The 11,635-nt window shown below is 49.2% G+C and overlaps 1 protein-coding gene across 1 annotated transcript in view; it reads left to right on the forward strand.

Annotated features, from left to right (window-relative positions):
* Window positions 1–70: 70 nt before the first annotated feature.
* The window catches only part of CATSPERG (catsper channel auxiliary subunit gamma), a 38,779-nt gene continuing 27,214 nt past the window's right edge, over window positions 71–11,635 (forward strand). The window contains exons 1-7 of the mRNA XM_006161751.3: window positions 71–1,328; window positions 1,462–1,598; window positions 1,689–1,742; window positions 5,298–5,442; window positions 5,698–5,821; window positions 5,996–6,071; window positions 7,565–7,720. Of these exons, the coding sequence (XP_006161813.2) occupies window positions 71–1,328; window positions 1,462–1,598; window positions 1,689–1,742; window positions 5,298–5,442; window positions 5,698–5,821; window positions 5,996–6,071; window positions 7,565–7,720 (1,950 nt within the window). The remainder of the gene's footprint in view (window positions 1,329–1,461; window positions 1,599–1,688; window positions 1,743–5,297; window positions 5,443–5,697; window positions 5,822–5,995; window positions 6,072–7,564; window positions 7,721–11,635) is intronic.

Consider the following 11,635-nt stretch of genomic DNA (forward strand, 5'->3'; position numbering starts at 1 on the left):
GGGGGGCCGGCTGCCATGAGTAGGGGCGGGGCCAGGAGAGGCGGGGCGCGGGCGGGCGAGAGCTAAGGGCATGGAGATCGCCAGTGAGCAGAGGTGGGGCGGCAAGGTGGCGCGCCTCCACGGGAAGGTGATGATCGGGAAGGTGCTGATTGAGAAGGTAGTGCCAGAGTGGAACAGGGAGACGGTTGAGGACGAGAGATCGGAAGGCGAAGACAGGGTCTCTTTCGGAAAGGGACGGGGCAAGGGGAAGGGGCCTGGCGAAGAGAGCGCGTATGGTGAGAAGCCTCGGGTCGAGGGAGAGGCCAGGGGCGAGGAGACCGAGAGGGTCTCTAATAGGAAAGGGTGGGTCGAGGGGCGCGCGAACGGTGAGAGGGGGTCTGACGAGGAGGGGAAAGCCAGCGCGCAGGAGGGCGCTCCGCGCCTGGAGAGAGTCCACAGCGAGGAGGGGCGGGGCGAGGGGCGGGGCCAGGAGACGGGGCGGGGCCAGAGGCAGGGAAAAGGCGAGGAGCCTGAGCGGGAAGAGCAGCTCGCTAGGGATGGGGACACCGTGCAGGTTGATAAGGAGCGAGTCAAGAAACAAGGGCGGGTCGAGGGACCGGGAAGGGGCAAGGAATGGAAAAGGGTTGAGGAACAGGCCCCAGGCAAGAAACAGGAGCGGGGACAGAGGAAGGAAAGGGGTGCGGAGAAGGTCCGGGGTGAGAACTCCGAGAGGGGCGAGACCAAGGATAGGACCCGGTTGCCGGGCAGGGTCCGAACGAGGAAAAAGGGGCGGAACGAAGAGAAGGGGAGAGGCGGGGCAAGAAATGAAGTGGCAGCCAGGGGCAAGGGCAAGGGTGCGATCCCAGGCAGCAAGACGGGGAAAAAGAGGAGGGGCTCGGCCACTGCAAGAAACAATAACCGAGATCGGGCGAAGAACAGGGGCGAAATACAGAGAGGGGGCGGGGCCGAAAGCAAGGGCGGGACAAAGTTAAGGGGAGAGATGAGGAGGCGAAGTGGAACGAGACGCGGGAGCAGGGCTGTGGCCAAGAGCCTCAGTGGGGTCAGGACCAGGAGTAATAGCACAGGTGGGATCGGCAATAGAAGCAGAGGTGGGGCCAGGAGCAAGAGCAGTGGCGGAGCCAGAAGGAAGAGCAGGGATGTGGCCAGGAGCCTCAGTGGGGCCAGGACCCAGAATAATAGCACAGGTGGGATGGGCAATAGGAGCAGGGGTGGGGCCAGGAGCAAGAGCAGGGGCGGAGCCAGGAGGAAGAGCAGAGACCTAGCCAGGATCAAGAGCGGGGGTGTGGCCGGGAGCTTCAATGGAGCCAGGACCAGGAGTAATAGCACAGGTGGGAGAGGCAATATAAGCAGGGGCGGGGTCAGGAGCAAGAGCCAGAGAGGGGCCAGGAGCAGAGGCCGCGCGAAGCTCATAAGTGAGGTGGGGTCCCAGACGGCAGTATCTTAGAGCCGTCTTGAACGCAGGTATTGACCCTGGCGTTCTCCAGGTTCGAGCCACGTTGGGCACTGCCCAGTCATGTCTCCTGCTGGCCTTGTATGGCCAAGAGTCCAAGTCCCACGTGTTCAGCATGCTGGTGGATGCACCCATTGACCCGCTTGAGGTGAGTGAGGGGACCAGGAGCAAGCGGACCAGAGGAGTCTTGAACCCATATGTATTCCACTGTGTACTTTGTGGTCACTTTCCTTTGCAGAGATACCTGGGCTTTCCTTACTACCTGGAGATCAAGTACTCCTGCGAGGGCTTGGTGAGTGGGTGCAGCAGGGTGGGCCCATTCTGCTAGCTTCAATTTCCCCCATCTCTAACATCTTTTTATTTAAATTTATTTATTTATTTAAATTTGACCAGAGAGGACTGGATAGAGAGAGAGAGAAAGATTGAAAGTGAGAAATAAAGCGGGCAGGTCTAATACTCTGGACTCCCATATGGCCGGCTGACTATGGTTCGAGCTCCAAACCTGGTGGCTTGCTTTCTCACTTTTTCTCTCTCTGGTCAAGTCAAAATAAAAAAAAAAATTAAATAATTCTTTTTAAAAAATAATAAAGTAGAGGCCAGCAATTGGCATTATGGCTATGTCGCTGGACTCCAATGTAGTCAACCGCGGTTCGAGTCCCAGACCCAGTGGCTTAAACTCATGCTGGGTGTGTGTGCATGCGTGCCCAAGATCCCGAGAGGAGAATGGAGGAGAAGGGATTGCGGTGTGGCCATCCACCCTGGGGGGTGATTTTTCACTTTCTGTCTCTCTGCCTTTCTGGCGAACACACACACCCTATAGCAAAAACCTCTCAAAAAAAATAATAACAATTCAGCATTATGCACAGTTCTCAGTATCCCACTGCTCACATAATAGGTGCTAAAGTAAGCTTTTATTTATTTTACCATTTTTTTAGTTGAGATATAATTCAAGTAGCATAAAGCTTATCTTCTTAAGGTGTACCATTCAGTAGTGTTTAATGTATCTATAAACTTGCACAACCATCACTGCTGTCATGTTCTAGAAAATTTTACCACCCGTAAGAGAAACCCCTACCCTTAGCAGTCACTTTCATTTCATGTGCCTTGCTGTTCCTCTTTCTTTTTAATTTGCCAGAAAGTGTATGTACTTACGAGAAGGAAGAGCAAGAAAGCACCCTTTTCAGGGAATAGTGAGGGTACATGCTTTATCCTCCATTTTCCTTTCCTATTTTGGGCACATACACATGCCCAGCATGTTTTTCAAGCTGGCAGGTCTAGGACTCAAACAATTCAGCCAACCATGTGGGATCCAGCTACTTTCCCGCTGCACCACTAGCCAGCCCTAGGTTGAACATTTTTTTATGGACTTACTGGCCTTTTATCTATCTATGAAGGAATGTCTATTCAGATCCCTTACCCACTCTACTTTAAAATTTTGCCAGAGGACACATGCATTTGCCAGAGAGAGTTGGAGAGAGGGATTCAGCTCTCTTAACCACCAGGCCATGGGCTGGCCTCTTTCTTTACTTTTTCAAGTTTGTTTATTTCTTCCCTAACAGGAGAGATAGAAAGAGCCACCCCCGACAGGAGCCCAATGCCTTGATCCACCCCGAGCCCCAGCCAGTCAGGGAACATGGGCATATGCACATGAGGTGCACTCAGGGAGGTCTCTGGACAAAAACCCAGAATCTGGGACTCGAACTGCGGTCGACTACATGGGAATCCAGTGACATAACTATTATGCCATCTGTTGGTCCCAATTTTATTTATTTATTTCTTCTATGAGAGAGAACAAGAGAGATAGTATGCCCAAAATGCTCCTCATTCTGCAGTTTACCCTCAGTCTTAAGCCAGTTCAGATCATGAGTTGGGGTACATGTGCCCAGCATGCTTACAGAGGTACCAGGGATACAAACCTAGGACCTTTCCCGTCTGACTCTAGTTGTGTTACTACCACTGCCGGGACCCTCAGGAAAGCTTGTGTGTGTGTGTGTAGCACTTAGTGCCTGGTTCACAGAAAGGGCTCAATGAATGTTAGCAACAAGTCTATTAGAGTATGGCCCTCGGCAGAGGGTTTTGCTCTCTGCATCTGTTGTCCTTATCTGTAAAAGTGCAGGAGTGATGCCTTTCTGCTCATTCAGTGCCTACTGGGAATCATTTCCTGTTTTTGTTACAGGCAATACAATGGTAAACAAAACAGTCAGGTTTTTCTTGTGGATTCAGTCCACTAGGAAAGCAGATCTGGGGCCAGCTGGTGGCATCAAAGTTAAGGTGGCTCCATCCCATATGGCCCATTGCCAAGTTTGAGTCCCAGACCCAGCAGCTTGAGAGACATGCCAGGCGCATGTACGTGGGTACCCAAAATCCTGAGAGGAAAATAGAGCAGAAAGAATTGCAGCGTGACCATCCCCCCAGGGAGAGGGTGCTTTCTCACTTTCCCTTTTTCTCTCTCTGGTAAGCACACATGCCCTGTAGTAAATTGGGGGGAATAAAGACAATCTGTTAGGATGGAGGGTCACTGTTTTTAGTGGGGTGGCTGAGGAAGGTCTCTGAAGGAGCTTGATGGAGACCGGAATAGAAGCAGTCCAGGCTGATGGAGTGTCCAGGCAATGGCCCAGAGGCAGGAAGGGGTGGGTGTACTGGAGCAGAGTGAGTAGGAGGAAGGTGGCAGAAGGGAGGCAGCACAGTGACAGGCACAGGTGTAGGGCCTGCGGGCCACAGGGAAGACTTGGCTTTTGCTGAGTGATATGGAGCCATGAGAACTCTGAGCAAGGGAGGGACATGATGACTCAGGCCTTTGCCCACCTCCTGCTTGGCAGGGGGGCAGGGCCAGTGCTGGGGACAGTGGGGCAGCTGCTACACTGGAAAGAGGTCCCCACACCCCATAACACCTGCACCTGTGACTGGGAACTCAGAGGCAGGGCCAGAGATAGACAAGATGGGGGGAATGGAAAGAGCCCTGGCCCATGGGAGTACATCCCCAGCACCCTTTGTGGCCCAGGGCAGCCTGCGCTGGGGGATGCCTCTGAGCCTTTGCTTGTCCTTCTTCCATCTCCACTCAAAGCCCTGACTGCCTTTCTCAGCCCAGTCAGGATCTAGATTTCTGGGAGGCTGTCCCTGGAGGTCCCTTCCACACCTACTTCCTCAGTCCCCTTTTGCTTGACTGCCCCATCCCATGCTTATCCACCGACCAAAGGCCTAGGACTTGGTGTCCTCTAACTGGCGGGGATGGCAGTCTAGTTTTTGCAGGGAGGGTAGAAGACTACCTTGAGTAGGGCTGGGGTCTCTGGAGTAGGGGAAGAGGCTGCTAGCCAGTCTGGATGCTGAATGTATCTCCCCTTTCACCTTTTTTTTTTAGAGTTATTTATTTTATTTATTATTATTATTTTATTATTATATTTTAAAATTTGCTATAAAGCATGTATACTCACCAGAAAGACAGAGAGAGAGAAAGTGAGAAAGCAAGCCGCTGGATCCAGGACTCAAACCATGGTTGACTATGTGGTAATCCAGCACCTTACCACCATGCCACCTGCTGGCCTCATCCACCTTCACTTTTTGCTCATCCAGTACTGCCTTTCTCTACACATTCCCTGCCTGCTTGTTCTGTCTGAAGAACCTGTTCTGGAGTCACCTCTTCTAGGGAGACCATGGATTCCCTCTGACCCTCCCCAAGCCCAGCCCATCTCCTACCCAGCTCCAAACCTAGACTGTGTTCTCTGACCAGCCCATGGTGGCAGTCTGTTTTTCCATTTGGCCATGAGAAAGGTTATAGAAGGAGGGCTCAAGGCAGGGGACATCTAGTGGCTATCATACAGACACACCTGTGGGGATGTCTTGTCTTTAGACTTCTAAAGCCCAGGTCCGCAGAGGCCACCTGACAGGGTTAAAGCCCGTAGTGCTGGTCACCTTCCAGCCTCCAGTCAACTTCTACCGCTGGAAGATAGAACGACTACAGATCCAGATGGAGGCAGCCCCCTTCCTCAACTCAGGTGGGCCCTGGGGATGCCTGGAGGGTCACAGCCTGGCAGAACATGGGGGGTGTTGGCGGCCTCAGTGGGGCCCGTGACCTGAAGGCTCCTTCACCCCAGGAGGCCTCAGCAAGTTTCATGGCCTAGATGGAGCCACACACAGGCTCCATGGGACCCATGGCATAGAGGGGTAATGGGAGTTCCCAGTATACTCTGTGACCTGGATGGGGCCACTGGGAGGCTGCAGCAGCTACAGTGCCCACCACCTACCTGCAGATCCATGCGTCGCAGAGGTGTGTGTCATGAGCTGGTACACACCCATGCCTATCAAGAATGGCAGCGTGGTCATGTATGTGGATGTCAGCAGCAATGGCCTGGGGCCCTTCATTACAGATAAGAGGTGCCCTTCCCAAAGCCCAGGACAGGGGGTAACCTGGGAGGAATCCCTCAGCCCTGTGTCCCCAGGGGAACCAGGGTGAGACCAAAGGGAGGGCATAGGGAGAGGGAGCTGTGAGCTGTGGGAGGAGTCCTGAAATGTGAACCTCAACTGTGTTGGCCCTGCACCTGCTGGCAGGTTCCAGATGAATATCAATGGCTTCTTGAAGAGAAAACGGGAAGATAATGAAATCCATTTCATTGTGGGAGATACGGTGAGAGGGCCTGGGCAGTGGGAGAGGTAGAAGCTGTGGTAGAGAAAATGTTTGGACCTTGGACTGGAGCCCCATTGCTCCCATTTACAGAGTGCTTGCTTCATGCCAGGCCCCAGGGAAAATGCTCAGCTAAATGCATAGTCATGTCAAGTCTGTACAATGACCCTGTGAGGGCACTACGCTCATATACCCACTTGAAAGAGGAGAAAACTGAGGCCCCAAAGGGATGGAACTATTTGCTGATAGTCTGTCAGTATGTATTATGCTGAAGGAGCCTTGAAACTGCCTGCCTGTATCCTGTACTCATCCATTTCTCTGCAAGAGAGGGGAGGAGACAGAGACAGATAATATTTATATGTACTTCATAGAGTCATTATAAGGGTGATATAAGTTATTACTTTCCATAATGGTATATATGTGCCATATTACCTTCTTTTTTAAAAAAATATTTAATTTTATATATCACCATTATTATTAATATATTTAATTTGCTACAGGGCACATACACTCACCAGAAGGAGACACAGAGAGAGAGAGAGAAAACATGAGAAAGTAAACCTTACCAGGTCTGGGACTCAAACATGGTCAGCCATGTGGAAGTCCAGCACTCCAACCACCACACTACCTGCTGGCCCCATGCCAAATTACCTTCTACATTCTTTCTTTCTTTTTTTGAGATTTTCGCTATAGGGTTCATGTGCTTGATAGAGAGAAAGAGAGAGCGAAGCACCTCAATAGGGTCTTGTTACGCTGCATTCCCCTTTCCACAGCCCTCCAGCTCCTCAGGATCTTGGGCACACATAGCCTGTTTTCAAGCTGATGTGGGGATCTGAACCTGCAGTTGCCCCTGTGTCTTCTAGCCTTCCTTCCTTCCTTCCTTCCTTCCTTCAGAGTGGCTGGGTTCTGTACTATATTCTAATCACTGTGCATTCATTCATTCATTCTTTCACCCAGTCGGCACTTAGTGAGCACACATTGTGGCAGTGTGGGGACAGCAGTGAATACACAGACACAGATCCCTGCCCTAATGGAGCAGATGTTCTCCTGAGGGAGAGACCAAACAGTAAACATGAGAATCAAGTCAATCCCATAGTACGTCAAAAGGTGGTAAGCGCTCTGTAGAGAAATGCAGCAGGGCAAGAGGAAGCACGTCTGTGCAGGAGGATATTGCAGTGTTTAGTACAATGGAATGATCCAGAAAGGCCTGACTGAGAAGGTTGACATTTGAATAAAGCCTCAAAGGAGAGGAGGGAATCGCATAGATACCACCGGGTGAACAGCCTTGAGGTGGGAATGTGCCTGGTAAGTCTGAGAAGGACAGAGGAGACCCAGGCGACTAAGAGAGCTAAAGGGAGAGGGGTAGAGAATGAGGTCGGGAAAGAGATGGGGACAAGTTGGGGATCAGGGTAAGAACTTCAGCTTTTAGCCTGAATGAGATGGCGCGTGGGAGGCCAGGAGGAGTGCTGAACAGCCCTCCTGCCCTCCCCTGGCAGCTATCAGATCTGATGCCCCAGGACTTTGTCAACATCACGTCAAGCCCTCTGTGGTACACAATAAACCAGTCACCCGTGCTCATCCTGGGTGGCATTCCCAATGAGAAGTACATCCTGCTGACCGACACCAGCTTCAATGACTTCTCTCTCGTGGAGGTGAGTGGTGTAAGTGGGCTGAGGCATTTGAAATGGTGTGGGGCCTGGGTCTATAGAATGGGTCCCCAAAGACAGACCAGTCCACACAAGAGGCAGATAGCATGAAAACACACACACACACACACACACACACACACACACACACGCCTCTAGCCATATGGCCTAGGTTCAAATCCTGGGTCTGCCACCTTCCAGTTGTGTGACCTCGGGGGAATTACTTCACCTACCTGAGTGTCAGATTCCCACTTGTAAAATGGAAATGATATATATATATTTACTTCATAGACTCATTGTGAGGGTGATATAAATTATTAGTTTCTTAATGGTATATCTGTGTCATATTACCTTCTTTTAAAAAATTAATTTTATTTATCGTTATTATATTTAATTTGCTACAGGGCATATGCACTCACCAGAGAGAGAGAGAGAGAGACTATAAGAAAGCAAACCACCAGGTCTGGGACTCAAATCACGGTCAGCCATGCGGGCATCTAGCAGTCCAACAACCACGCCCCCTGCTGGCCCCATGCCAAATTACCTTCTACATTCTTTTTATTTAGAGTTTTGCTATAGAGTGCATGTGCTTCCGAGAGAGACAGAAAGCCAGAAATCACCCCCCAGCGGGATAGCTATGTCATAATCCCCTCTCTTCAATTCTCTTGGGATTTTGGGCATGCCATCTGCTGGTCCCAAGGCATATATGTTTTTATGCCCAAATCCCAAGGAGACTGGAGAAAAAGGGATTGCAGCATGACCATCCCCCGGGAAGTGATTTCTCATTTTCTTTCTCTGTCTCTCCCTGGGGGTGAGGGAAGGGTGTGTGCTCCCTATAGAAAAAAAGCAAAAACAAACAAAAATGCTGAAATGAATTTCCTTGGTCCTGTTTGGTCCACCTTGGTTCACATGTGCCAAGCTAATGGAACATGGCCACTGGCTTAGCAAAGGCTTGTAGGCTTCCTCCTACTGTGGAGAGCAGTTCAGACAAAAGTGGGAGTTGGTGTTACACGCAGAGCTAAATAGGATCACTTTGCCACAAATGGGGGTAAATGGTTATCTCATGTGCCAAGGATAACAATTGTGCACCGCAGCAACCTTGGAAGATTGCCTTAATCTCCTGCTATCAAAGTCAGAAGCCCCAACCACAATATCAGAGAGCCCCCTGTGGGTTAATATTTTCCTCATTCCCTCTGGCTCTGAGTTCCTGCTGCTTCTGGACTTGCTGTCTGTGGCCCATCTTCCTGTTTGGTGTCAGCTTTCTCTGGTTTGGCCTAAGTATCCAGACAGTGCTCAATATTCCCAGACTTCTGACCCACGCACACCAACATGGAATGTGTAGTTCATGTGGATTCTGTTGAGTTTTGTTTTGTTTTTAATATTTTTGACATAGGGCACATGCATGAGACAGAGAGAGAAACAGAGGGAAAGTGAGAAATCATCCCCTGGGGGGACAGCCACACCACAATCCCTTCTCCGGTATTCTCTTGGATTTGGGGCATACATGCACATATGCCTGATGTAATTTACAAACTGCTGGGTCCAGAACTCGGTCATGGTTGGCCATGTAGGAGCCTAGTGTCTTAACAACCACACTACCTGCTGGCCTCGTGAAGAGAATTTGAGTGCAGGGAAGGGATTTATATGTCAGGAATAAAAGCAAGTTCTATTTGTACTTCAGATGTCCTTATTGTTCCTTATTTTTAAAATTTATTGGGGTGAAGTTCATAAAACCATTCTTTTTAAAAATATTTTCTTTAATTTTATTGTTTATTTTTAAATTTGAGACATAAAGAGAGACACAGAGAGAGAAAGGGAAAATCAGAAGGCAAGCTACCAGCTCCAGGACTCAAACCACGGTTGGCCATGTGGGAGTCCAGCACCCCAACTACCACCTGCTGACCCCTATAAAATCATCCTTTTTTTAAAAAAAATGATTATTTAACTTTTTTTTAGAAAATTATTTTTAAATTTGACCAGAGCAAGAGAGAGAAAGGGAGAGAGAGAAAAATGAGAAAGCAAGCCACCAGGTCTGGGACTCAAACCATGGTCGGCCATGAAGGAATCCAGTGCCCTTAACCAGCATGCCACCTGCTGGCCCTAAAACTATTCTTAAAGGGGACAATTCAGTAGCATTTAGTCTATTTACAATATTGTGCATCCATCATTTCTGTGTAGGTCTAAAAACTATCCATCACTCCAGAGTTAAGTTCTCCGAGAAAACAGGCATCAATTCAAATGTTAGTAATGGGGCAACACATTAAGTATGACAGCTAATCAAGGTTACAGACTTTTTAGAGGGTTCAGGCTCATTTCAGCAGGCATAGCAACAACCTCTGAATTTTTTTTAGGGAGATTTTTGCTATAGGGCAGATGTTCTCACTGGAGAGACAGACATCTCACCTCCCAGGGAAGATGGCCATGCCACAATCCCTTCTCCTCCATTCTTCTCTCGGGATTTTGGACATGCATGCAAGCACATCTGGAGTGAATTTTAAGCTGCTAGGTCCAGGACTCGAACCACAGTTGCCTACGTGGGAGTCCAGCAATGTAACCATTATGCCATCTGCTGGTCCCAACCACCACTGATTTTATGATGCTGAATAGGGTTAAGGGAGGTGAGAATGTTCTTTTTTTCTTTTTTTTCTTAAGAATTATTTAATTTTATGGGACCAGCAGTTAGCGTAATGGCTATATCGCTGAACTCCCACGTAGTCGACCGCGGTTCATGTCCTGCACCCGGTGGCTTAAAACTCACGCTGGGAGCGTGTGCGTGCATGCCCAAGATCCCGAGAGGAGAATGGAGGAGAAGGGATTGTGGCATGGCCATCCCCCTTGGGGGGTGATTTCTCGCTTTCTGTCTCTCTGTCTCTCTCTGTCTGTGCCATCAGCCATATGGGAGCATCCAGTGTCCTAACTGCCATGCCACCTGCTGGTCCCTGAGAATGTTCATCTTCTGCTTGCTGAAATTTCTGTCAGCATTAGAGTCTAGATTTTTGCTTTGATTTATACATTTTATTGAAAAGTAGAAAGTTTCTTTTTAGTGAAAAGTTTCAAACCCGAAAGTGGAGAGTTTGGCATAATGAATCCAGCTTCAACCATTGTAAACATTTTGTCTTTTTTAAATTTGCTATGGGGTGTGTGCACTCACCAGAGAGACAGAGAGAAAAAAAGTGAGAAAGCTCCCCCCAGGGGGATGACTAGTCTCTTCTCCATTTTCCTCTTGTGATTTTGGGCATGCATGCACATGCCTCTGAGATGTTTTTCAAGTCCAGGACTTGAACCGCTAAGTTGGCTATGTGGGATCCAGCCACCTTAACCACCATGCCTTCTGGTTAGCCTCATTTTGCCTTTTTTGTTCCACTATTTTTTTTCCCCTGGTATATTTTAAAGGAAATCCCCAGAACTAGCAGATGGCATAGCAGTTATGTTGCTGGACTCCCACATGGCCGACCACTGTTTGAATCCCAGGCCTGGTGGCTTGAAAATCATACCAGGTACGTGTGCATGCAGCCCAGGATCCTGGGAATAGAGGGGAGGAGAAGGGATTGCAGCATGAGCATCCCCCCTGAGGGCTGATTTCTCACTTTCTCTGTTACTGTGCCTGTCTTCTCCCCCACCCCTGAGGCACATGTCCTGAGGCAAAAACCTCTAAAGAAAAAGAAAATCCCAGCCATTATGCCCTCTGACTCATAAGTTTTTGAAATCCTTCAAAAAGTATCTCAAATACATGACTTTAAAAAGACAAAGTCATGGGGGCCAGCAGGTGACATGGTGGTTAAGGTAGCTGGACTCCTTCATGGCTGACCGCAGTTTGAGTCCTAGACCTGGCAGCTTTCTTTCTCACTTTCTCTCTCTCTCTGGTCAACTTTTTTTTTTTTAAGTTTTTTTTTTTTTTGGAGAGGTTTTCGCTATAGGGAA

The sequence above is a fragment of the Tupaia chinensis genome, unplaced genomic scaffold (assembly GCF_000334495.1).
Source record: "Tupaia chinensis unplaced genomic scaffold, TupChi_1.0 Scaffold138910_1, whole genome shotgun sequence".
In the NCBI taxonomy this organism is placed as follows: domain Eukaryota; kingdom Metazoa; phylum Chordata; class Mammalia; order Scandentia; family Tupaiidae; genus Tupaia; species Tupaia belangeri.